The 26964-nt window shown below is 40.0% G+C and overlaps 3 protein-coding genes across 5 annotated transcripts; all 3 read left to right on the top strand.

Moving 5' to 3' along the window:
• Positions 1-406: 406 nt before the first annotated feature.
• nek2 (NIMA-related kinase 2) lies at positions 407-4935 on the top strand. Its single transcript, XM_044049294.1, has 9 exons — positions 407-763; positions 1432-1649; positions 1785-2025; positions 2101-2183; positions 2285-2411; positions 2815-3052; positions 3674-3728; positions 3839-3924; positions 4405-4935. Exons 1-9 carry the CDS (start codon positions 668-670, stop codon positions 4608-4610), a joined length of 1350 nt encoding a protein of 449 aa, XP_043905229.1. The 5' UTR covers positions 407-667; the 3' UTR covers positions 4611-4935.
• Positions 4936-6174: 1239 nt separating this feature from the next.
• On the top strand, positions 6175-11451 carry slc30a1a (solute carrier family 30 member 1a). Its single transcript, XM_044049293.1, has 2 exons — positions 6175-7092; positions 8844-11451. Exons 1-2 carry the CDS (start codon positions 6525-6527, stop codon positions 9719-9721), a joined length of 1446 nt encoding a protein of 481 aa, XP_043905228.1. The 5' UTR covers positions 6175-6524; the 3' UTR covers positions 9722-11451.
• Positions 11452-16675: 5224 nt separating this feature from the next.
• aida (axin interactor, dorsalization associated) lies at positions 16676-23234 on the top strand. 3 transcript variants are annotated; one of them, XM_044049915.1, is made up of 11 exons: positions 17659-17912; positions 17998-18064; positions 18167-18220; positions 18980-19034; positions 19127-19190; positions 19880-19983; positions 20120-20128; positions 20566-20688; positions 21336-21458; positions 22139-22256; positions 22350-23234. In XM_044049915.1, the coding sequence occupies exons 3-11, from the start codon at positions 18200-18202 to the stop codon at positions 22447-22449; spliced, it is 717 nt and encodes a 238-aa protein (XP_043905850.1). In that variant the 5' UTR covers positions 17659-17912; positions 17998-18064; positions 18167-18199; the 3' UTR covers positions 22450-23234. The 3 variants fall into 3 exon arrangements, with proteins under 3 accessions (XP_043905851.1, XP_043905850.1, XP_043905849.1); XM_044049916.1 differs by lacking the exons at positions 17659-17912; positions 20120-20128 and adding an exon at positions 16676-16698; XM_044049914.1 differs by lacking the exons at positions 17659-17912; positions 20120-20128 and having other exon boundaries at positions 17920-18064.
• Positions 23235-26964: the final 3730 nt, after the last annotated feature.

Here is a 26964-nt window from a genome sequence, read left to right as displayed (position 1 = left end):
TATTTTTATCCATGGAGAGCTATTCTTGTAGGTCTTAATATACAACTACTTGCTCAGTTCCTGCGCCTCTCAGCTAGAAGAAACGCATTCTCACCCTTTCCACCTCAGTGTGTGACGTTTAAAACGGCACCAAAAGAGGAGGAACATTTGTTTAAATATACACAATAATCTATCTATCTATCTATCTATCTATCTATCTATCTATCTATCTATCTATCTATCTATCTATCTATCTATCCATCTCAGTAAGTGTATTTTCGGCGCCATCTTGTGGACAAAAGAGCGCATATAATTTATGTTCCCGCTCTAGTCTCGCGGTATTTCAGGCGCTTAGCGACCTCCCAACTTGTATGTTCGCACTGGCCAATCAGGAGTCTCCGTGTGAGGCCCTTAGACCAATCAGCGGCGAGTATTTGGGCACCAATTTAAACCAACAGACACAGCTTACTGTTTTGGAAACAAGCGGAGTAAGCGAGGAAGTACGCCAAAAATGATAGTATTGTGTTTTTAAACGCCATAATCTACATTTAAGATAAAACCGAGCGGTGAAGTATATCAAGACTACTTTGGAAAGTAGTCTGTTCTAACGTTTCCCGGTTTAGGAGCCGGGTTAACGCGTGAGCTCAAGGTGACTTAACGTTAGACTCGTTTTAAAAGAACAGTTTAAATGCCGTCCCGTGTTGAGGACTACGAAGTGTTGTACACGATAGGCTCAGGCTCCTATGGAAGATGCCAGAAAATAAAACGGAAATCCGACGGAAAAGTGAGTAAAACTTAACGTTTATGTGCACAGAAATCGTTGTTTAAATGTAACTGGTTACCATTATCCTCAACAGTTTGTTCTCTGTTGCTCAGACGTGTAATACATATGAATCTAAATGACAATAGGAAGAGGTTTGTCACTTTACATTGGAACTTAAAAAGAACCTCTACTAGAGTAGTTGTGGTCCCTGTTTGCACAGCAGCCATTTTGAGGGGTCACAGTAGGGAAAATCTCAGGTGTAATCAAATCAATGATGGCTGAGTTCCATTTAGCTTCCTTAGTTTCAGAGTGCATGCTGGGTAATTTTCACATAATGGTCCAGTGTGTGTACACAACGTTCATAGTCGTTACTGATTTTGAAAAGACTGGAGTACACACTAACCGACTGAACCGGAAAGGGATCACAGACTACGTGATTTGTCAAGCCAACTAGGAACTCGTGGTTTATCACTTTACTACTAGCACACAATATTGACAAATGTCTGTTTGTGTATGATCTGATTCGTCACATGTAAATATACGGCTTCCTTGACAGTGAACAGCCACTGTCATGTATTTCTCATTATCCTAGTATGCTATCATCACTGTTTATTTCATCCCTATTGCTTATAATTATTAGATGTCATGCTCTGCCTTTGTGATTAATTTGCCCCTTATTTACACTGTAGATCCTAGTGTGGAAGGAGCTGGACTACGGCACCATGGCAGAGAGTGAAAAGCAGATGCTGGTGTCGGAGGTGAACCTCCTGCGGGAGCTTAAGCACCCAAACATAGTGAGATATTATGACCGCATCATCGACCGCACTAACACAACGCTGTACATCGTCATGGAGTACTGTGAGGGTGGGGACTTGTCCAGCCTCATTGGCCGCTGCATCAAAGAAAGGTGACCATGGTCTCATGCATGAGACACTGGATGGTGACATGAACACTGTACAGTTGGTTGTGTATTTATTTATGTGAAATTCATGTCTGACAGTACCTGCAGAATTAAATGGTTCTTTTTTTTTTACAACTGCAGGCGTTATTTGGAGGAGCAGTTTGTCCTGAGAGTCATGGCGCAGCTCTCGCTGGCCCTAAAGGAGTGCCACAGACGCAGCGACGGCAGGGCCACAGTTCTTCATCGGGACCTGAAACCAGCCAACATCTTCCTCGACAGGAAACAGAATGTTAAGATTGGTGACTTTGGTCTGGCGAGGATCTTGAATCATGACACCAGCTTTGCAAAGACATTTGTTGGGACGCCTTACTACATGTCCCCAGTAAGTTTTACTTCTGTCAATCTTTGTCGATGTTAAATATTAACTGTGACTAATTAGTGGCGATCTGTCTTGCAGGAGCAAATGAACCAGTTGTCATACAACGAGAAGTCAGATATTTGGTCACTTGGGTGTTTGCTGTATGAGCTATGTGCACTGTCGTAAGTTCAGCTCTTCTTTTTTTGTTTTTCTTTTTTTTTTTCTTTTTCCAACATCTTGTTTGTTGACCGCAAATGACATTTTCCCCAACTGTCTCCTTTAGGCCTCCGTTTACTGCTTACAACCAGAGGGATCTGGCAGAGAAGATCAGAGAGGGAAAGTTTAGAAGAATTCCCTACCGCTTCTCTGATAAACTGAATAGTTTACTCAGCAAAATGCTCGACCTGAAGGTTAGGAGTTAATCATGCAAACATTCTGTAATATGATTGAAGTGGACCCTTAATTTGTCCAAACACCACCTGCTGCTTACACCCATTCAGACATGCATGTGGCCATATTCCTTATCTGCATAAACACAAGCCATCCTCTCGCCTCCTGCAATTTTTCTTACAGTAATCCACACCCCTTTGTGCAGTCAGACTTGGTAAAAACGTCATTTATATCTTGTAAACATGCTGGCAGTGTGTATTCAAATAAAGAGTGGGGGATGCCAGATCCAATCTTGTGTGGTTACAGGAAATGCATCCAGGACACTTTTTAATGCTAGGTGTGAACAGTAATACTTAAGGATGTCTGCATGCAAGCAGATCTGTCCTCAGGGATTGTACAGTAATGGGTTGTCTTTTTTGTTAGGACTATCTGAGGCCATCTGTGGAGTCTATTCTCCAGAGCAGCCTGTTGGCTGATGTGGTTGCAGAGGAGCAAAGGAAGGTGGAGGTGCGGCCTTGGAGAAAATCTGCAGACTCTGACTGTCCCCTTCACAAGCCCGCTGAGCCGCCTGCTGTCCCCACAGCTGCAGAGCTAAGGCTCAGGGAAGAGGCACTGAGGGACAGAGAGAAGGCACTGAAGGGACGTGAAGAGAGGCTGGAGAGTAAGACATTCAATCAGTGCATTACATCTGTCTCACTTGAAGTGGGGATTATCATCCTCTGGCTCAAGACTAGAAAATACTCCTTCTTTATCAGAGTATTACATTTGTTTCTGTCAAGTACAGTGGAAATGAGTAGTAACAGCAGTGATTATGACTCTGGCATGTAAAGAAACAATTGAACGTGTTTTTCACCTGTGATAAACCAATCCTACACTAAAATGAGTGCAATAGGAACAGGTTTAAATGTAGTCCTGCAAGGTCTTGTGAATTTGTTGTGTATATTTGCACATTGAAGGCGTTGGGCTGCTTTCCAATTTCGGGCACATTTATGAAAGTACTAATATCACAAGAAACCCAAACAATGCCTAACCTTAGCAGTGGTGTTGTGAGTGTCTAATGAACTGAAAACACTGTTTATCATATTTCATGTTGTCAAACAAACCTGTGTAACTGGATCAGGTTTTTGCATGCTACCTTTGTTACAGAAGTGTTGTAACCAAACCTGCTTCAAGTAAATTACACACCTAAATCCCCCTGGATTTTACACATATGTATGATGAGTAAGATAAATGCTATTTATGCCAAAAGTAAACTTTCTCTGTTTTTGTTTTTTCATGGTAGAAAGGGAACAGGAGCTGTGCGATCGTGAACGTCTGTCTCACGAGAGGCTTGCTAAGTAATTTCAGTCTTTCTTTTCTTTTCTTTTTTTAAACAGTCACCACAGAGGTTTATTTAACTTATCTATCACTCTTTTTCTTCTAAATTTAATATTATCTTCTGTTTCAGGGCAGAGAGTTTACTGTTGAATTACAACCGTCTGCAGCAGCAGCAGCAGCAGCGGGACCTGGCACCTTTCTATGGCAAAGACATAGGTATGGGAATAAGAAGACCTGTGGACTTGAGCAGAGACAAGACCTGAGCATGCTTTGTCTTTGTCCTTCTGTCTGTGTGTTGTGTTTTATTTATTACTTCTTAAAGTCATGCTAATAAAGTTTTTATACACCAATAGAGATATAATTAAACTAGAGGATTTGTGCATTTCCTATGGAAAGACGCCACAGACTTGCTGACCAAGTTGCTGTGTTGCTGTGTTGTGTTTTTTAAACTACTGCCACTGAAGTTTTGTAGACTGGGACCTTTTTATTCTTTGATCTATACAAACTAAATGCAATAATGTACTAACAGGAAAATAGTACTTGTGAAAGGCTGGCTCAGTATTCCCAACAAATGAAACTTGCATTTTAAAGTCTGTAACTCACGCCGCATGCCTAGATATCTGAAATCCAGCCGTCATGTTACTAAACTTTAATGTTTGTTAATCGGTCAACCCCCCCCCCCATGTGTGCTCCTAGATGTGGAGAGCCTCTCCCCTGGCAAGAAGAAGGTCCACTTTGCTGGTGAGAGCAAAGAGAACCAGCGGCCTGATAGTCGTCAGAGTGCGATGCCCCAGGAGCTGATACTGATGAGGTTGCAGGCGGCCAATCTGCGTGCTCGGACTCTGAGTGATGTTGAAAAGGCCTGTCAATTCAAGAGCAGACAGATCCTCGGCATCCGCTAATCATACAGGTGTCGCCATGAGTCCACCGTGTGATCGCAGGCCAGGAGCTATTATAACTGGGTCTAAATAAAGATTTATATATTGAGTGAGTAGCTGTTACAGTGAGTGAAGGCAAGGACTTAAGCCACTGTACTGTCGCTGTCATGTTCTGATTTGTAGATGTTTTTATAGGCAGCTTGTGAAATACACTGTGTTCTTTATGTGTGTGTATATAATTAACTTGTTAGGTTTCCTTTTTGTTGTAACGTGACATTATGAAGAACCATGCCTGTGATAGACATTAACATGGAAACTATGCAAAATTAAAAAAATGTTTTATACAGAACTAGGACTGAGTCATCCTAATGAAAAGCTGTGTGCCAAATACTGTCAGTGCACATTGTAAAATAAATACAAATAGTATTTATACATGTATAAAGTACAGCTAGAGAAGTTGTTTGTCAAATGGTACCATTCATAGTTTTAGTTTTGTATAAATATCTACAGCATTAGAAATAAAACATCAAACGAAACAGTTTCTAATTTACATCACAGTAATACTGCATTGGCTCCCTTTAATCAAAGCTGATAGTTCCCACAAGGGGTCATCAGTTCACCAGTACTGTAAGAAACCTGATTACAGCAAACGTCATAAACCTTCACACCTGGAACTCATTTGTTTCTTGATCAAAGGCAGATTTAACAATAGTTACGAGTCGTTGCTTGATTAATAATAGACATAAAAAGTGATTAAATCACTTAAGTCAAATGTGATTTGAAATGCAGCTTCCCCACAATGGCAGATCGTTGTTTTTCTATATCAAAGATTAAACTAGACTTTGTTTGGTTAATTCCGTTAATAACTGCAGATGATGTATAACTTATTATCACCCCTGTGTTTAGAGGATATTTAAGGCAGATAAATACTAGATTATATCACTTAATGCTAAATCTTACTTGTAAAAGACATTTAAAAAAAATGAAAGTAAAGATGGTGGTACGTTTGCACCACTTGCCTTGATTGTATCAAGTTTGTGGGAGGGAGATCTAATCAATAAGGGTCTTTAGAGTTTATAGTTAATACTAAATTGAGTTACGTTTTCTCACTGATAATGGTACTAAATAGATTTACAGATTAATTACATTGACAGTAGATTGTATCATATGAAAAGAGTGACTGTTAAATGTTTTAGTGAATGTTGTCTTGCAAATATTGATGGTAATGGTTTTTTTAAACAAAGATGCAAAAGTTCTAGTATGTCTTTCATCTGTGCTGTCCATTCATTTCTATGGGAGTTTTTTTTTTTTACGGTTTTAGACGTTAAGAAGATAGAAGAAGCGCTGTGATGTATAATCATAGCACAATTTCAGCGGAGCATGAAGACGAGATTGGAATTACTCGTTACACTTTTGATCATCGATCAACCGAGTACAGCTGCGTGCTTAGCAACCGCTGGTTGTCTTCTTTCCCACGCCCACTGGAGACAGTTGCAAAGTGAGACCAATCAGAGGCGACACCCGTGCCGCTCCGCCAATTGGAATAAAACGGGGCGTGTCCTTACGACGCCGTGTTCCGTGTGGAAAGTTTACCGGCTCGGGTGCAAAGTTTCAGCCGTCTGCAAAGCACAGCTCGTCGGTCGGGGAACGTTTCTGGAATATGCTGTTCGAAACCGCGCTTCATTCACGCGGTACCTAGTCTTTCATCACGGACTAATTTCGCGTGGCTTCTTCAGACCGGGGCGAGTGATGCCTGCTGAATGACGACACTGTTTACACCGACCGTTGTATTGTCTCAGGGAGCCAGCTAGCATAAGCTCACTCGCTAGCTAGGAGTCGAACCGGAGCGCTAGCTAGCTGTTGACCGGTTGATCGTGTAAGAATAAAACGCTGAGACCTCGTTGAAGTCGACGGAGGACTACTGTAAAGACGATCAAAATGGCCTGTGAACCGAACCGAGTCCGGCTGCTCTGCATGCTCTCACTGACTTTTGGATATTTCATTGTGGAAGTGGTGGTGAGCCGGATCACCTCATCTCTGTCCATGCTGTCGGACTCCTTTCATATGCTGTCGGATGTCATCGCGCTGGTCGTGGCTCTGGTCGCGGTGCGTTTCGCGGAAAAAACCCACTCGACCAACAAAAACACTTTCGGCTGGATCCGGGCGGAGGTGATGGGGGCTCTGGTCAACGCCGTCTTCCTCACCGCGCTATGCTTCACCATCGTACTGGAGGCGATCGAGCGTTTCACTGAACCCAATGTGATCGACTCACCCATAGTGGTCGCCGTGGTCGGTGCTGTGGGGCTCCTGGTCAATCTGCTTGGACTCTGCTTGTTCCACGGGCACGCCGGCGGCGGCCACGGGCACTCCCACGGAGGTCACGGTCATGGGAATAAGAACAAAAAGGGCAAAGCGATCCAGCAGGCTGGGAACGGGTCTTCAGCAGAGGAGACCAACAACTTGGTGGCGAATCACAACAGCTCCGGGGATGTGAGACCGGCAAATGGTATGATAACATTAATGTAACATAAATGGTAACATTTTATCTTTGTCTTTAATGCGGTAATGCATTCATTAAGATTCAAGATATATTTATTGTCATTATGCATACACATAATACGCTTCAAAATGGCACACCATCTTGGGAACAATAGTTAAAGTTGACACTATAAACAATAACATTGACACTATAAATAGTTAAAATAATTACACATAGTTAAATAAATATATATTGCCAAGTTAAAAAAAATCGAATAAAGGGAGCGTTTGCTGCTTTCCATCTACAATTGTAGTAATATTGGCTTCTTGCGTTAATTCCAGTGATATTGTGGTCACCTTATCACTCCTTGCATACTTGCTTTCGTCAGCTGATATTTTTCCAGGTCAGGTCACCAAAATGCAGAAGCTGCACTGAAGTTTCAATCACATGTGGTTTGACTCCCCATCTGTCTGAAGTGTCAACCTTGAATTAATGAATCAGTTTTTAACAGATATAAAGCCACTCAGTGTCTGTCGATTGTGTTCATTTTCCTATAAAACCAATAAGTTTACACACGTTCGAGACAGTGTTTCCAGTACAGTGTAGCTGCCAACTGTCTTACACTACAATTTTGACATCAGGATACACTGAATGTTTGGTGTTTCATTATATCCCTTTGAAACGTGACAACTGCCACTGACATCAATAGGAGACTCAGGTTTCAGGCTTTGTAATTATCTGTGTGAGTAGAGATATGTTGAAGAGTTTGTCTGAGTGAGCCAACCAAGAAACTTTGTCTTTTGACAAGTTGAAATTTGCAAGGGTCAAAATTCAACAATATTCCTGAAGGTCTCGGGCCTTATTTGTGTTTCACAGCCATGGTGTTGTTGTCGTTGTTGTTGTTGTTGCTGTTTTGGTCACCATAGTCATAGACGGAAACACCTCTTCCTTTCGTCTGTGAAACGTTTGATGTTAATCAATGACAGACAACCCCCACAAGAGCATCCTTAAATGTGCCACTGTTCCTCCTCCTTCCTCCTCACCCACTGAAGGGTTAAACTCATTTCTCCCCCACACTGTTACTCCCTCCTATTTTCAATAAGTGTAGGCTACATTGTACCCCCACCCCAGTGCACTGATCGCCGTTACGTGGGTCATACATCAGTGTAAGGGTGAAAGTGACAGCCCCCAGCCGCACCATTAGCTGCTGATAAATGACCTGTATAGTCACTGGATAAACGTGAGCAGCCATTGCTCGGGTGCCACACCACAAGCACCATGTGTGCTTCCTCACTGCTCACTAATATTCATCCATTGTCATTTTTTTCCCTCGCCTATCGGTAACGGGATATCAATGAGTAATTTTAAAGAGTTCAAAGCAGAGTTTATATAAATGCATATTGGCTCACATTTATCAGGAGTGCTCAAAACACTTCCAGCACAGACTATGTCACAAGGCTGACTTGTATTTCACAATACTGTATGCAAAGAAAACACTTACATTAACTGTATTTTAGCAAATTGTCTATAATTGCCTCTCTTGTGTCCCCTAGAACGGCTCCAACATGCATTTGCTAACTTTTAACTTTTGATGCTGCTGCTGACAGCATATTTTTTTAGATAATTGTTGTTTTGTTTTTCTGTTCATGTCCCTATGTGTGTCTGTATATTCACTCTGAATGCTACATTAGTATCCAAGTGTCAAAGTCCCGCTGATGATTGTACTTTCAACCTCATGTTCTAGTAGACCAAGTTAACCTCCTGTTTTTTATCTTCAGAAATCAGCTGTAAAGACGGCACAGAGGTGCAGATGAATGGCAACACCCACTATGAGGACATGGACGGCGACCAGGACTCATCGTCGCAGCTCAACATGCGTGGGGTTTTCCTCCATGTGTTGGGTGATGCTCTGGGCTCCGTCATTGTGGTTATCAATGCTGTAATATTTACTTTTGTGTGGCAGCCCTGCCTCCCTGACGAGGATTGTATGAACCCATGTGTCCACAATCATGGCCCGGAGCCGCCAGTCAATCGCACCGTGCCGCCCATGAAGACTGCCGGCCCTTGCTGGGTCCTCTACATGGATCCCACTCTCTGCATCATCATGGTGGGAATCCTGCTGTATACCACCTACCCGCTGCTCAAAGAGTCGGCCCTCATCCTGCTTCAGACGGTGCCCAAGCAGATCAACATGCACCGGCTCAACGAGCGGCTGCTGAATCTGGACGGAGTGCTGGCCATCCACGACCTGCACATCTGGCAGCTGGCCGGCAGCCGCATCATCGCCACAGCTCACATCAAGTGCCACGACCCCACGTCCTACATGGAGGTTGCCAAGCGGATCAAGGACTTCTTTCACGACGAGGGCATCCACGCCACCACCATCCAGCCAGAGTTCGTCACGTTCAACTCCGAGTCGAGAGACTCGCTCTGCGAGCTCTCCTGTCGGACACAGTGCGCTCCAAAACTGTGCTGCGGCGTGACCGACAAACAGAACCTGGGCGCTGACAAAAAGGTGAGCAGCGACTGCAGGTCGGCTGCTTCTTCAGCTTTGGAGGTGATGAGTGAGAACACAGAGCATACTGCGAGCATTCAGGTGTGTCCTCAGTCAGAGACCAAAGTTACCGTCACCAGAGAGGTGGAGTCATCTCTGTGAAATGGAGAGGTCTGAGACAAGTTGAGGAGAAGCTAGATAACTACCACTACAGGCAGATTTCATCACCATTGTCACTTGAGGATGCTGTTGTTGTTTTGCCCTGTAGTTGCCCTGATACAGATATTAGCCTTTTATTCTGTTAAATCCCCCCCCCCCTCTAGGTTTATGCATTTGAGTATAATTTTTCTTTTTATCTTCCTCTCTATAATCTCTAAACCCTGCCACCAGCCTCTCCTCTGTGCCACTTGGTCCCTCTCTTGTTGTCTGTTGCCCTGGTAGTATGGTAGCGATGCATGTTGGGGCTCACTGACCTTATCTCCTCTTGGACTGAAGCGAGTCCTGCATGAGTGTCACTCATTAACACCGTGTTGTAATGCGTCATCTTGTCTTATGGTGTTTCTGTGCCAAAGCTTCTCTCTGCAGGACTGAAAGGGTTGGAGAGTTGCTCTCGCCTCCAAAAGGACAAACAAACAAACAAACTAACACACACACACACACACACACACACACGAGTCAGAGCACACGGTTAGGTTATATTGCTTAGCCTATGGACCTGTTTTAAAACAAGTCTACCTTCTTGTCTTTTGCATAGGCTTTGAGCAGATCTATTTTCTTACCCTCTGGCCCCAAATGGAAAAGTATTGTATTACATAGTAATTTAAGTATTTAAGTTATTAGAAATAATCTATTCCTCCCTCTTTAGATGCTGTTTGTAATATTTACTGTCTCTGTCTTGAAGTTTTTGACAGGCCGTCTATGCTGTAGTCAGTTTTACAGAAATTACATTTTTATAACAATGTTTTTTTGTTTCCGACTTTTCCTCTGACCTTGACTGAGACGTCATTGCAGCTATTAGTTGGATACAGAAGCCGTATCAGCAACTCTCTCTCTCTCACCTTGCCTTTTTAAATACAAAACTGCTGTGGTATAGCACTAATTATAGTAGACGCAGTGAAACGGAATGTCTTGCAATGGCACAGTCGCATAATCAAGTGTTTGTGAATTTGATGCCTTACAAGCCAGAGGGTTGGGTCTGCTGTTAATAAGTGAGCACTGTATGCTGTCAGTGAAACACTGTTCCATGTGTGTGAATCTGTATTGGACCACTTCCGAAGATGGCCGTCGTTGAATTCGTTTATAAAATCCTCATGAATGTGTGTGGCACCTCAGCACCATTCATGCTGTAGGAGTTTTATATTTCCAGAATGGTCTTCTTTTCTTTTGTGAGTTTGCATGAACAAACTGAGACTTGGTGTTTTGGATCTTTTGGGCTCAACCTAAAGAGCTCCCGTTGCTGCTTACCAGTCAGTACGTGCTGGTATCCTCCAACATAAATATACTGATCATCTGTCCTCTGCTGTGGGGCAGCTGGCCAGGCTACTTTCTGGTGAATTAAAGTCCATATGGTGGCCTTTAAAATAAGTTTTCCCTTGTCTACAGGAATAACATTAAAGATGATCCATTGATGCATTTCAGATATCCAATTAAATGTGTATGCAATATAGATTTATGTGCTGGGAAATGTGTTTTGTTGTGTACTTCATTTGTATTATTCACTTTTATTCTTTTGTCTTTTAAGACACTCAAGATGTGCAAATTGAAAGCGAGTATTGTTTTTTATTTTAGATATGACATGTCAGATAATGTGTTTTTGGGATATATATATATATATATCTCCAATGTGTCATTGTGAAATAAAAATAATATAACTGTTTGGTACAGTTTACGAACCCCGAATATTTCATTTGATTTTTTAAACTATTTACATTAAACTGGTTGTATGTTTGTTGAGTCTTTAATAATTCTAAAGCAGCTTAATAGCCTAATTAAGCATAAACAAATATGCCTGATTTATTCTGCTCATCATTCCACGACTAAACCCTCACAGGTTGATATAAAAACTTCAGACGCAGCAGGTATGAAAAGTCCAACAAGACGTAAGCATATCTCAAAACATTAATGTTCATAAACGGCATCATATTTTCATTCATTCATATTCTTCCACTTTGTCCTCCACATGAGGGTCGTGGGGGGCCGGAGCCAATCCCAGCGGACATAGGGCGAAAGGCAGGGATCGTGGTCGAAGTGGGATCAAACCAACAACCCCGTGACGCAACAATTCAAGCCACTTTGTCACCGTGTGGCCCTGTGTCATATTTTAGTAAGACAAAATTAAAATGATCAATTGTAATATAAGTAGCTCAAAGTATGATTGCATTTTACCTGCATGTAAGTAAGAGTGTTTACACAGAAACATGTTTGAGGTTCAGACAATACAGTTAATATAACATGAAGAAAGATGAATAGAAGACAGTCTTAGAGCAGGAGTTTGGACAGTCACTGATGTGAGAGCTTTGTCAGTGTGCAATTATAAAAGTACATGTTGCTCCGTGTTAAAAGAGCAATTAGCATTTGTGCACTTCCCGTCTCTCCTCCAGCTACAAACCACACACTGTCTAAACAGTAATAATGGTTTTAAGTTAATCCGACACACTGAGCGTGGATGAATTGTGGAGTGTCAAAGCTTCGACCGCTGAAGTCGACCGTAATTACAGTGTTTCTCACGACTCCACTCCGCGGTGTAAAGGAGCAGATGCTGGCTCTCAGGTCTGTGGCTGAGTTTCCGTGGAAGTCGTGCTCCGGCCCATGACTGCCAATTTGGAGCCGTTAGTCAGCGGCCGTCGTTCAGAGTGGATTTATGTAAGAGGCCCCAGGGGACTCCAAAAGCAACAAGCACTGGGCTCTACCCAGCATTCCTCAGAGGTGCCTGGCTGTTCCCCCGTTCATGTGAACTGAGAGGAATCCACTTAAAGCAACAGGGAAGTGGATCTGCAGTCTCACATTCAGGCCACTGTCCTTTTCCCAAGTGTGTCCACACCACCACCTTTAATTATGTAATTAAATAGTTTTAGTATCACTAGAGTTACTGTTTGTTTATGTTCAGAACAGCATTTCTATTGTCCAAAATACACAAAAGAATCCCCTTCCTTTTCATGGGCTAGTAAAAACATCAACGACTTCCAGAAACTTTCCATGTAAAATGTTGAATGAATAATGACATGAAGTAGGTCAATCTCACAACCATTCCAGTTTTGAGGCAAATTTTTTATTAGTATTGTTATTATACGCAGTAGTAATATTGTCATTATTAGTAAAATTGATTTTTGTTATAATTTTATATCAACAAACGATGCCACTGCGTGTATAAATAACATCATAGTACTATAAACAGGTCCTGTCTAAACCTATTTTCACCCCAACCGGCCTAGACACATCTTTGAGTCTGGTTCAGTCAGAGATTTCTTCCTGTTTGAAGGGACTTTTCTTTATCTCTCCACTAGTACAATGTTCACTGTGTAAACTATTGGTTTCTTCTCTTCTCTCTCTATAATATTGTTAAGTTTTCTGCCTTCAGATAATGTATGTTGTAATTTGGCACAGGTAAACACAACCCCATTTGAACCCACCTGCCTTTGGACAGAGCTACATCAGCTTTTACCTCAGTCTTTATGCTAAGCTAAGCTAGGCTAACAGTCTTCTGCCTATAGCTTCACATTTAATGTGCTAAAATATTGTCTCATCAAATTCTGACAGAGAGGGTAAACTGTATAGTGTCAAATATTCATCCAAAAAACCCCTCAGTGACCTTAATTGAACTTGACAAGATAAGAATCTGTGTGATGAAAAAGGGTCATTTCATATAATTTCATGTGATCTTCCTTAACAGAATCCATAATAAGTGACGATGCTGGATATTGTTATACTGATGTAACACAAACACGTGTCAGGTGTCAGCAGACCATCTGCCTCTGGCTTTGTTCCAGGGAATTTTCAAACACGGCGAACTGCTGAGTTCAGGGGGTTGTGGAGGTGGGTGTGGGGCAGGGAGGGGGGTCAGGGTGAATACTGGCCTGAAAGGTGAGAGGTCACACGGCTGCTAAATGGAATCACCTATTGCCAGCACAGCATTAGTCAGCCGTGGCCACAGGCGTAAGCTAAAACCTCTGCGGCCGTTCAACAAAGAACACAATACCTTTAAAAGAACCTCAGCCCCAGTTTGTGCTTCATCATCACACTGGAGCTAGAGCGCTAGATGAAGATTGGTGATCATTTTTGTTCATTTTTTTATATTTAAAAAACAAACAAACAAACAAATAAACCTACAGGATGTGGGATATAACACAGTGAATAGTGAGTTTTTGTTTGTTGTTATCTCAAATGGTGCGATGTTAATGTTTCTCATCTTGTCGCAGGGTGCAGCTGATCGTCTTTGCTTGATTAATAATGACTTTAATATGAACTGTTTTCTCATATTACAATTTTATTCATTTTTCTCATAGTGTTATGACTTTATTCTCATAATGTTACGACTTTATTCTCGTAATAATATTACGTCATTTTTCTCATAGTGTTATGACCTTATTCTCATAATGTTACGACTTTTTTAATATTACGAGTTTATTCTCGAAAGATTGATTTTCATAATTCAGTTTTTAGATGAACTGATCTGCTTAATGAGTCATAATGAAATCTCAGGGGATGATCAGAAAATCATCACTGTGTTATAATAGGGCCATTTCTCTTTCAGAAACAACACTGAAATTGACATCTTTTATTGCATTTTGTTGGAATATTTGCAATTTAGACACTCAAATAAAGTGTTTAAAAAAATACAGGGTGTGGCTTTGGAGTCCACTCTCTTCTGTCAAAAGAAGGATTGACAGAGACGGTGAAAGTCAACACAATCAGTGACCTTTGTTTGGAGAGAAAGTCCACTGTGACACATAAGTATGGCCCCATTCACAGAACAAAGACTGGGGGTTTCACTTAATATACAAGTCAGGAACTGCACTGGATTGAAAAGTACGTATTGAAAGTGATAATCCTACAAAGGAATACGTGAAAGATGAGAATCAGTAAATACCACAATAATAGAAAGTATGTCTGCAGGAAAACGTGCTGGTTTCATGTAAAGGTTGTTGTTGAAGTTATTGTTCTGATTGATTACTTTTGCAGTGGCGTCAACATGTGGTTCTTTGGGCTGGTGTGAAATGCTGACTTGTCACTTTCAGGTGGAAGTGAATCGAAAAACAGCGTTGACCTTTTCAGTTGGCATAAAAGCTGTTGAACAACATGGTTGCTGAATCAGATTTGATTGACTTCCTTTACATGACAATTTCCTTATTCTTATACCTTTTCTTTTATGCTGTATGTATGTACAATTACAGTATATCTCTGTTTAAAGGCTGTATTATTATAATCTCTAAGTGCTTTCGGTATTCAGTGTCACCACAGAGTCATTTCTAAGTCTAAAAGTACAGTAACTTCATGGAAATCCACCAGAGTCACTGACTCAATAATCTTTAGACTTAAGTGCAGAAATGTCCTGTCCCACACGTCTCCCAGAGGCCTTTAATCTGACCACATGGCAGGTTTCTGCCCACAAAAGACCTGTGCGTCTTAAAGGGAGATTAGGAGGGCTGGAATGTTAACCCGCTCCCTGGTGAGGATGACGGAGGTGATGATCATCAGTGGAGGGAGTCCTAAGATCCTTAATCCCATACTAATATTGCCACAGTATAGACCCACCAATACTCCACGATACATGTAATACAACATTTTACCATCAATATCTAGTGTGAATGAAAAAAAAGCCTCCAACAGATTTATTCCCAAAATAAGATAATTTCATCCTCCTCTTCCTCACATGTACTTAACACACTGGTGTAGTAAAATTAGATTAAGATGGAGTGAGAAATAAAGTGACTCTAATTTATTACAATCATGTTTTTGTTCTTATTTCTGATTTTCCTCCACGTACCACCAGCGGAAGCTTGGGTAGCACTGGTGGTACATGAAGGAACTCAGTTGCAATATTAAAGGGCCACTTCACCCAAAAATAATTACTAATTTCCAGAGATAAATGTGTTATTTGATCATCAGACAGTGGATCAGTTTATTCTTGATTTGAAATGGGCCAAACCACCCTTTAAGGTCATTATTTCCTATAATCCTTAAGAGAGTCGCCTGTGACGCTGCTCAGGAGTAAAACAGAGACATTCAAATAAATTAGAGCCTGGTTCGTTAAATTGAAGAAGCCTCTCGTATGAATCCACTTAAAGTCTGACAGCTGGTACCATCAAACTTTTATGATTCCATGTTAAATCCAAAATGTAATTCGTCAACACAGATGGTGCAGCTGTAAGATGAATTATAAATGCTGCTAAATGTGGCGCTGAGCATGAAAAAAGTACCGTTATGAATATAAATAGAATATGAGAGGTTTCATACAGTTAATAAAGAACGGAGAAGATGTTGAGTTAAAGGAGAACAGGAGTGCAATGAGCGAGTGTTTCCTAAGTGTTGGGTTAATGTTTCACGCAGAGCTTGTACTGTACTCTCATTCTTCTCTTTCTCTCTCTCTGTCTCTGCAGCCGCTCAGACTTTGATCACAGCTGAGTTGAGTGGGTTCAGCCAGAAGTAATGAATTCTTCCTCTGACACACGGAGGAGCGCAAACAAAAGAGGGACATCCACTTCAGACATCAAACCTCTCATCACCCCCCTCCCCCCATGCAGAGATTATGCAATCTACATACAGTTAAAGATAAGTGGCATCTTTTTTAACACCTGTTACGAGCTTCTATGTTAAACATTATCAGAAACTTCATCACTCACTGATGACTCGTTACATCCAGGAGATCTGAAGTTAAATATTAGCAGCCTGATTTTATTTTTATTATATGTACAGTCACCTGGTTGGATGTTTTTCTTTTGCATTACCGCACAATAGCCTGTTATGGACAAATTAAAGTAAAATCTTGGAGGTTTAGAAGGCTACAATGACTTTTTTGTCAAAATTTGGACGACATACTAACCTATGACTTTTTTGTCAACATTTGGACGACATACTAACCTATGACTTTTTCGTCAAAATTGGACAACATACTTAGTGGAGGCTATAGATGAGTACCAAATGTGAGTTGCATTCAACATGTGTGTTGTTTTTTCTTCCATGCATGCTTCTCAAATTCATCCATCCATTTTACATGAATGTGCTGAGTCTGGAGGGAGGTGATGATGAAGCAGAGGACACAGTGTGTGTGTGTGTGTGTGGGACATGGAGCTTCTCAACTAAGTTATCCTCACACTGAGGTGTCAGTCTGCTCCTGCAGTAAATAAACCCTTCCCACCCGTGACCATGACGTGATGTGGCAGTGGTTTGGTTTGCAGCGGAGAGCAGAGCAGTCTGTTGATCCCAGCTTCATCCAGCAGCTCCACTTCCCTCCTCTACATGATCCTGACATGGACTAAGACAAATCAAGCTCCACAGCTCAGTGCAGTGGGCCTTTCATGATGTGTCATGCAGTGCAGTAAATGGGCCGGTTCCCCCTCAGAGTATTGAGAAACACTGTAGTCAGCCACACCCTCTCATTGTTATGTTTGGGTTTCATCAGTTTAGTGAGGAATTTCTCCTGCTCTCGCTCTCTCTCACACACACACACACACACACACAAAACCATCTTTCGCCCTCTTCCCCCACCACCCCCCAAAAACACCATGTCTTTGTTTGTGTCACCTTCTCTGTGTCACTAATTAATTTGCACCAAACACAAAATCTACACCTTGTCTCTTTGACCACAAGAGGGCACAGAGATTCACACATACAGTATTGTACACTCAGTCTTTGCATTAAAGGGGTTGTTCATGGTCTACAACCTGTGGCTCCACATTACATTTATATTAGCGGAGAAGGGACAAAAATGGCTCTTTTCATAGTGTAGATATATGAGGTAACGACACATTATCAGTCTTTTCTGGCTGCACAATCGAAGTTTGTAAACCTGCACCAAAATCCATTGAAAAAATAGAAGTTATTTTTCGTCACAGCACAGAGGAGTTGTTAATCCAAGACTGCTAGCAAGTTAAAACGTTTTTTTTTGGTGTTTGAAATCCTTTGTTCGGATTCACCACAGTGACACAAACTCACTAACTGAGAAGACAGTAGACCAAAAGCCTCCTGTGTCCCCGAGAGCTAAAAACGCTGATTTTCTCTATGGACTTTGGTGCAGGAGAATGAGCAGTTTTAAAACTTGAGTTCCCTGCCAGAAGAAGGATGTGTCACAGCGAGTGTTTTTGTTAAGTGGCTAAAATCAGCTTTTTTCCCTTTTGTCCCGACCGGCAGAGTGAGTGTGAGTGTCCAAACATGGCAGCAAAATCAGCTCTGATTCTGTGTTTATGTGCACGTCTAACTGTGTTCTTAACCTGTGACTTCAGTTTAGCAAGACAGCTGCAAAAGGAAGTCCAGGCCACAAACTCACCAGACTTCACAGAGGAGCAGAAGGTAAATCATTGCATCTCAATCACTCTGGGATTTTACATAAACTCAACTGAACTAAACTCTTCTAATCTCTGGTTTTCTTTCTTCCTTTTGCCCCCAATCCAGAAAACGTTAGGAAAGATTGCAACATGCTTGGAAATGAGAAGTACAAGTCTGCAGGTTTGTATGACACACACACACACACACACACACACACACACAGATCAGTGCCATGTCCACAATTTTGGAAATACTTTAGAGGTCAAGAGTCCAAACTCTTGTCAAACAACAAGGCTAAGAAATGTTTCACTAGTCACCTAAAAAGCAAAGTCTGTGTCACTTTTAATAATTAAAAACAACAACACAAAACTGAAAACACAGTAAACTGCACGTCTCTCTCTGTGCGTAAAAGACATAATATGATTATTTCCACATTTAAACGTTTCAAATGACACGTACAGTTGCCCTTGGATGACCTGCAATTATAATATATTATACATATAATAACATATATTATATATACACATGTAATACATAATACATTTACTATAATTTAGATTTTCCTCAATTAATTGAGAAATAGACCAAAACTCCTCAGTTTTAATAATTTCTTTGTTATGTGGAGCAAAGAAACCAGAAAATATTCACATTTTAGGAAGAAGAAAAATCAGAAAACTTGTTTTAATTATTGAGGAATTGATTTAATTGATTCATCAAATAATTGTTGCATTTTATTTGTCTTTATTTTGGGCTTTGGCGCTTAAAATGTATATAATACTAGTGAGGAAATGCACATTTTCTTTTATGTACTGGTATTAATTGTTATTAATTTAATTTATTGAGACAAAATAAAAAATTCTTGTTTGTTTAAATCATAAATTCAAAATTTCAGGCTTTTAAAAAAATAAGATTAAATTGAGAGTGCTCTGTGCTCTGCAGTGCACGCAGTCCAAGGAAGAATTCAAGTTAGAAGAACTGAAGAAACTGGAAACCAGTAAGTGAAGAGTGACCGAAAACATGACGTCATCACTGTGTGTACTTTTGACTATTTCTCTGAATATTTCTTTTCTTTTTTATTTTCAACAGTAATCAAAAATATTCTGACGTACAACAAAGAGTTTCCTTTTGATGTCCAGCCAGTGCCATTAAGGTAAATATCCTTCACTTTAGGTCTGATGTTACAACTTGTTTTTGATCTGTAATTACTTAAAAAAAAAAAAGACCTGAAAATGAAAATTGCATATACAAAAAACACTTGTTTTTAAATATAATAAGTTAAAAAAGTAAGAAAGCCACTTTTCTTCATCACAATATTTTACTGCTATCATCTCCTCACGCTGATATTTAAAGAAATATCATGCTTTTCTATTATATAGGAAAACCAGGACCTGGTACCTGGAGCGTTTTCTTTAGTACTTGCTCTGGCAAGGTTCCAAACGAGCTGAGGTAATATTAAAATCTGTGTTGACAGACTGACGGCCACTGATTGGTCAGAGAGTGTCGTCCCTGGAAGAGTCACGAGCGAGATGTCCGACACAGGAATCAAACCGAAAAATGCCGAACTGTAGATCAGTTAAAAAGACTTTAAAATCCCTGAAAACATTCGTTAATCTCCAACATTTAGCAAAGGAAATGTCCAAAATCTCAATATTTAACAGAGGAGTCTGGTGTATTTAGCGACAGCACTGCTGAAAGCCGGCGATCGTGAGCCGAATCACAACCCGTTCAGTGTCAAAAATGCAAACACATTTATGGGCAGTATTTTCAATTCCTACCATTTAACTCCCCTAAATGTTACACAGTGCACCTATTAAAGTTTTTGTCCACTGTGTTTGTCAGGAAAATCCTGGCTCCAGGTGAAGAGGAGAACCTGGAGCTGGAGGAGGAGGAGGATGCAGCAGCAGGAGCAGGGTCCACAGAGGCGTTTCCCCCGAGAGCTCCTGGTACCAAAAAAAAAAATGTTGTTTGCCTGCTTGTGTCATTTTGTGTGGACAGTTTGACTGTATGTCCTCTTGTTCTCTCTGTCGGTGCTGTGCATGGCTTCATGGCTTCATTCCTGCCTGCCCGCTTCATTTGCAGCTTCCAAAGGTATGGCTTTATCCACCGACAGCAAAAGCTCATTCTGATCATTTATTCCATTGACTCTCGACCTCCACATGCTCAAAAGGGGGTTTTGATGCTGCGTCAAGGAGCCACGGTCGCCATAGTTACTGTACTAATACAATTATAGTTGTAGTGGTTCACAATTGGCAGCAAAAAACAAATGATGAAGTATAAAAAGGAGTCTGCCATAATGACAAATGCTGTGATTTCTAAACTAAAGCTGCTAAAACTGGACATAAATCCATATTTAGCATTAAATGCTTAAGTTGTTCATTCAAAACAATGCAGAAATAAGTAAAAAGAGGTGGATGAGAAGTGGTGTAGCACAGTTTAATCTCTTTATAATTGTTTCTCTTCAGTTTCGAAGATACATCATCATCATCATCTAGTGCTACCTTCACACCCCTTTTTTGTCCTTCCAGGTACCCTGTTGCCACGGTTACCCTCTGAACCAGGGATGACGTTACTCACAATAAAGATCGAGAAGATCGGACTGAAGGACGCCGGGCAGTGCATCGATCCTTACATGACCATCAGTGTGAAAGGTGGAAGTGTTATTATTATATATTGTTCTCCGCTAATACCTTATATAATCTATTATATTAAAGTTTGAGGTAACTCCTATAAAACTAACACAAACCCAAAAAAAAAAAATCATATCACCTATTCTACTTTTTATGAACCAAGTAAAGTGTTATTATTATTCCTGAACCTACAGACATTAACATTTTACTATTTGGTGGACTTGCTGTAAATTTTACGTTTCAAATAAAATATGACCTTCTGCCATAAAGAATACACGACGAGAGAGTCCATATCAACTCACAGGAAATGAAATGTTTACAAGGGTGTGGATCTGTAGAATTTACTTTTAAAAACATTTAAAACTTTGAATAGGGGTTTTATTTAACAAATCCCATGCTGACGGGTCACAAAAATACTTGGGGTAGATAAAATAAGCTTTTCGTTTTTATTCCTTTATGTGCAGAATGCTGCTATTTAGTTTATAAGAATGCGTGTTAGCTAAAACTGAAAACTAAAGAGGAGCTACGTTTTTCTCTTTCGCCGTCTATTTCAAACATTGTGGATTGTCCACATTTCCATGACAATTTAGAAGCTGCAAAAAATACAAAACAATATAAAATGCATTTGGTACAAATCGAGTTTCCTTTGTATTTCCTTGTCCCTGCAGATGTAAACGGTGTCGACGTGAACCCAGTGCAGGACACACCTGTGGCCACCAGGAAGGAGGACACCTACATCCATTTCAGTGTGGACATTGAGATCCAGAGACACGTGGAGAAATTACCGAAAGGTAAAGGAGTCTTAAACGGGTCCTCATGCATGACTCCCTGTGCATGGTGTTGTTCTAAAATAACACTTAAAAGGGACCAAATAATAATAATAATAGTAAAAAAAACAGTCCACTATGTAGTGGTTTGCTGTGTTTAATGTACTTAATACAGACTAAAGTTCACTTAAACTATATTTAAACTAAAAACAGAGGTATTAAAACAGAATTTCAACAGATTCTGTGAATAAAATCACATTTGACAGAGTTAAATGCTTTGGCACGTGAGAAAATAAAGACAGACTGAGCGACACTGGCTAAATTCAAACATGACAAACATAAATCAAGCCAACCATGAATTCTTCAAGAAATATAGGAAATTAACAAACTAACCCTGATTACGAAGCCATTCTGGGGGAGACACTACATTTCAAAGTAGTAGTGATGAGTTTTCTTCTAAATCAACATCTGTCAATCTATGCTAACTAGCATCTATCTATCTAAGCTAACTAGCCTATCTATGCTAACTAGTATCTATCTATCTGTGCTAACTAGCCTATCTATGCTAACTAGTATATATCTATCTGTGCTAACTAGTATCTATCTATCTATCTACGCTAACTAGCATCTATCTGTCTTCTAAGTGTTCTAAGGGTTAAGGGTAAATGTTTGACCTTAAATGACCTTTTAATGCCCTTTTCCAGGAGCGGCCATCTTCTTTGAATTCAAGCACTACAAACCCAAGAAGAGATTTACCAGCACAAAGTGTTTTGCCTTCATGGAACTGGACGAGATCAAAGCGGGACCCATCGTCATTGAATTGTGAGTCAACTGAATTTTTTGAAATCAAAAAACCTCTCGGTCGAATCGTTATCTTTTTGGACCGTGACGCAGTACTCTCTTAAAATCCCCCAGGTACAAGAAGCCGACGGACTTCAAGAGGAAGAAGCTGCAGCTTCTCACCAAGAAACCACTTTATCTCCATCTTCAGCAGACGTTACACAAGGACAGCTAAGTCCTCCCGACGGAGCGCGACAACCAGAACTTTGCACCTGCGTCGTTCTCACGCGTGCGTCCAGAGAAAACACAGTGTTCACCTCATCGCCGCATCCAGCAATACTTTTACATCCAGGCTGCTTTTTTTTCTTGAGCATTTGATGAAAAGTGAAGGGAACTGAGCCAAACATTGACCACATCAGCTCAAGACTGCCATGTTAGGTTTTTCCATATTTTTCATTTTTCTGCACGTGAACATCTGTGGCAGGAAACACGTACACACTTCACCTCTAGTCTTCCTTCACTCTTTCATTGAGGTAAATAAGGGACACAAATCTTTGCCGGTGCTAAATTTGAGTCCAGGCTTTTTGGACGATGAGACTTAAAACACTAAAAGAATTGATGGCCAACAATTTGTTTTGCCAAAATATGCAGAGTTTGAATAAATGACTAAATAATTGCCTCATCATCAAACCACCACCAGAGGAGCGTTCTTGAGTTCTCGGGCCGGTTTATAGCGTCATGAAATATGATCAAATGATAAATTGGGTCTTTTAAAAAAAAACAACCCCACTTTTCTCAAATTAGCATTTCAAATTGACAGAATTATTAATAATTACATCAGAACAGTCAGCCAATTAAAACGCGTCTACATGTCATATTCATTTCCATTTCTGTGCTTCCTCAATGAATGAATCTGCGGCCAACATACCTTTTTGAGTTTTTCACCCTCTCACTTCCATGTCACCTGACCATACATGGAAATAAAAAATAATAATAATAAAAAAAATTCCCCTTCCCTTACCTCCGCTTTGGTCTCCACCGTCATCTGAGCTGTATATCGTAGTCTTCCACCGCGTTCACCAGCATTGAGATGAATGTTGACACGAGGAAGTGCCGAGCAGGGAGCTTCATGGATTATAGAGATAAAATAGAGGGATAATTCAGTATCAATTTGTTTTCATCAAGACATTTTTCAGACAGATTTTGCTTTGTAAAGAAAGAGATGTCCGTCCTCTACCGTTTTTATCCTCTGTATGAGGGTCACGTGGGGGGCGGGGTCACTGTCGCCAATCCTAGCTGACATAGGGCATACAACCTGGACGGGTTGTCAGTCCATCACAGGGACACATGGAGACAAACAACCATCCACTCTCGTACTCCCACCTATGGACAATTTAAAGTGTGAGCTGGCCAGGGAGAGGGAAGTCTGGGCTTCTCTGCTCAAGCTGCTGCCCCCATGACCCGACCTCAGATTAGCGGCAGAAAATGGAATTAGTCTAATCCACAAATCTGCATGTTTTTAGATTGTGGGAGGAAACCGGAAAACCTGGAGAAAAACCAACACACACAGAAATGAATGTTTGTATTAAGACTGACCCCAAAGTAGTTACATTAATTTTAGCTTTTATTTAATATAATGACACAGTATAACTCTTTAGTGCAGTCGGTGGTGATAGCTAAAACTTGAACCTTTTCAAATTTCAAATATAAACAGCCTTAAAGTGCATCAGACAGTTTGAAGTACTTACCAAGTTGTCCAGCAGAGGGTGCTGTATTCATGTCCAGTGACGTTTTTTGTGCTTCTACACCACAGATAAAGCAACAAACAAACATGCAGTCTCAGCTGTTAGCTTTTAAAGACTTGACCGCAACACTATAGCAAGATTTGTGCCGAGGACAAAGGTCACTGCATATTATTCAAAAAATCTATTCCTGATTTTTATAAATTTATATTAGAATGTTTAAGTGAAGATCAATAGGAATTGGAAAATCTATTTTCTGAACCCAGCCTTGATCTAATCGCTCAAAATGACTTTGTCCAATGTAGAATCTTATACGATCAAAAAATAAACAACCTAACCATCACATTCAGGCTTTTTAATATGAGCTGAATATTTATTAAAGAATTATGTTTTTGAAATTCTAGTTATGGCTCGGCAGGAAATAAATACAAAGATTATTAGTTAAAAGAAACGACTGAATCAGGCGGATAACGGTAACGTTACCATCGAGAGACGTGTCTAAAGTCATTGTAACATTTTTTCATTAATTTCTTTACAATGAATGAATGAAATAAATGCATATATTTGTTACATGCTGCAGACTGTATTATGGTTTAGTGAGGTTTTGTCAGATGGCATTTGATGGTGTAATTATACTGTAATGTCATATAAACAGATGTTTCTCCTCAAAAATCTTTGCTAAATTAGATTTTTCAATCTCATATGAAAATGAGATTTCACCCTGTAATTCTGAAATATACAGTTTATTAGATTTTATTCCATAAAGTTTTACAAATGCATAAAAATGTAAAATGGATGCAGAAATGCATACATTTGTATTTTAGTGAAGGATCAGATGCTAAACAGTTTTTTTTCCTTTATCTGACAGTAAGTGTTTTTTTTTATTCTAGTATTACTTCACAGCTCCTCTAGAGAATATTTTTAATCTGATTGTTGAAGGTTTTTCTTTGGGCCATTACTCATAAACACTTTTATTTTGAAACGTCACGTCACACCCTTTTATAAAGGGCTTCTTTTTTTTATTCTGAAAGAAGCTGCATGTATCTGTACGTTATGATTCTTTACTGATTTCACTAAAAAAACATTGAACATCTACATTGAAATCTGATTTTTTTTGTTAGATTTTATTTTTGTAACGTCTCAATATTCAGGAGTGTAAATGAACTGTGAGAATCACTAACAGATAATTATATACCGTGAGTGTGTGTGTGTGTACTACAGTGTGGTAAGAGTGTTTTTGTTGTGACGACAGACAGATGGACGAGGGATTGTATTAATGTGTATTAAACATTTACATAATGCATTTAACTTCTAATAAAAATGTAAGAATGAGGCAGCTCGGAGGAGGATTTCACTCATTCATTCAAAGCCATAGGCTGATTCATAAAAACATCTGTATCAGTCACTGTGACTTCCATAGCTTCACAATATTAAACCTTTCATATTACGTAGCTTATGAAATATCCATCCATCTCTGGAAATAAATGGATTTCAAGATAAAGCAACAGCATTTTTATTTAAAATGTGTCTGCACCTTGGATCATTTTTTTAATCACGCTGTAACTGACTTTGGACTAAATTTAAGTGTGACATCAAATCAAACCGAACTATATGTCTGTATAATAATGTCTGTTAAATGATGACCTTTCTAATTAACTTTAAATTGAATTTAGTTTGTTGTTTCGGATTTTGGGTCAACAACCAGCCTTCTAAGAATCATGCCAAGAACCAGACAACGAAAGCTCAATTTGAGTTTCAGTTTCTTGTGTTTTTTTTGTCTTTTTTTCGTACAATACTAAAGCATTTGGTTTACAATATACAAGAAAAAAAAAAAAAGAAAAAAGCTGAAATACAGACATAAATTGTGTCAAATTCCACTTATTTTCCACTACATAGTCCCGCCTCGCCTCGGCATCATGGCACGGCTTGACTCAAGGTTCGTTTTCCATTACTATGGTACCTCCCCAATGTGGGCAGAGTCATCACTGTACGGCTGCCTGAAACTGTTGTGACTTAGTTTTATACGCGACACACAAACACACTAGTGACTTGTGCAGCAGTTGTTTTCGATGAACTGAATTATTAGAATCAGTTCATTAAAAAGATTGGTTCAGTACTTCCTGCATGACCAGAGCACAGACTCAGTTCGACAGTTACTGAACTGAAATACAGGCTGAACGGGTTGTGATTCGGCTCACGATCGCCGGCTTTCAGCAGTGCTGTCGCTAAATACACCAGACTCTTCTGTTAAATATTGAGATTTTAGACATTATGGTGCTAAATGCTGGAGAGTAACCCATGTTTTCAGGATTATTAAGACGTCTTGCTCATGCCTCTTCCAGTGACAACTCTCTGACCAATCAGAGGATGGCGGTCTGAAGACATCACATAGTATTGGCCCAGCTCGCTTGGAACTTCGCCAGAGCAGGTATAATATATATGTATACATGTGTATATATATATATATATATATATATATATATATATATAAAATAATGGAAAAGAGAAAAAAAAAACGTGCTGTGGTGAGGCGGGTTGTGCCGGGACCATGTAGTGGAAAAGCAGCAAAAATGTGTCCGTATGTGTCCCTGTCAACACAAACAAATCATTAAATGGGCCAAACCAAGAGTTTTGGGTAAAACTTCAATAGCAGCACAGATGTATGCCTTATTTTTTAACTCATAATTAACACCGTCACACGCGCACAAACACACACACTGCTTAGAGCTTGTGTGTGTGTGTAAAGCACCGACTGTAATCAGTTAATTAACATACCACCAGCTTTTGCATTCTTTATTATTAAGAGTTCTACCGACATAGTAAAATAAGTTATACATCTGGCCATCAAATTACACATCGCGTTAAAGTTTGTTCTAAATAAACAGCTTTGGGACATTCCTGAAATGCTAGAAGCTAAATATCTCTCCTTTTCTCCGCTTTTAAAAAAATAATTTCCACAGGAAATGACATTTAAAAAAAAAAAAATATTGCCCCTTAAAAAAAACATT

Source organism: Solea senegalensis, linkage group LG17, assembly GCF_019176455.1.
Source record: "Solea senegalensis isolate Sse05_10M linkage group LG17, IFAPA_SoseM_1, whole genome shotgun sequence".
NCBI classification, from domain to species: Eukaryota; Metazoa; Chordata; class Actinopteri; order Pleuronectiformes; family Soleidae; genus Solea; species Solea senegalensis.
The sequence above is the reverse complement of the archived record's forward strand: the minus strand, read 5'-3'. Positions and strand labels throughout refer to the sequence as shown.

Bases quoted from the DNA above. Each gene is read 5' to 3' on its own strand.
- nek2 (XM_044049294.1), top strand. From the start codon at position 668: ATGCCGTCCCGTGTTGAGGACTACGAAGTGTTGTACACGATAGGCTCA. The intron at 2,412-2,814 runs GTTAGGAGTTAA...CTTTTTTGTTAG, and splicing joins GCAAAATGCTCGACCTGAAG to GACTATCTGAGGCCATCTGT. The intron at 3,053-3,673 runs GTAAGACATTCA...TTTTCATGGTAG, and splicing joins ACGTGAAGAGAGGCTGGAGA to AAAGGGAACAGGAGCTGTGC.
- slc30a1a (XM_044049293.1), top strand. From the start codon at position 6,525: ATGGCCTGTGAACCGAACCGAGTCCGGCTGCTCTGCATGCTCTCACTG. The intron at 7,093-8,843 runs GTATGATAACAT...TTTTATCTTCAG, and splicing joins GGATGTGAGACCGGCAAATG to AAATCAGCTGTAAAGACGGC.
- aida (XM_044049914.1), top strand. From the start codon at position 17,927: ATGGCAGCAAAATCAGCTCTGATTCTGTGTTTATGTGCACGTCTAACT. The intron at 18,065-18,166 runs GTAAATCATTGC...CCCCCAATCCAG, and splicing joins ACTTCACAGAGGAGCAGAAG to AAAACGTTAGGAAAGATTGC. The intron at 19,191-19,879 runs GTAAATATCCTT...TGTGTTTGTCAG, and splicing joins GTCCAGCCAGTGCCATTAAG to GAAAATCCTGGCTCCAGGTG.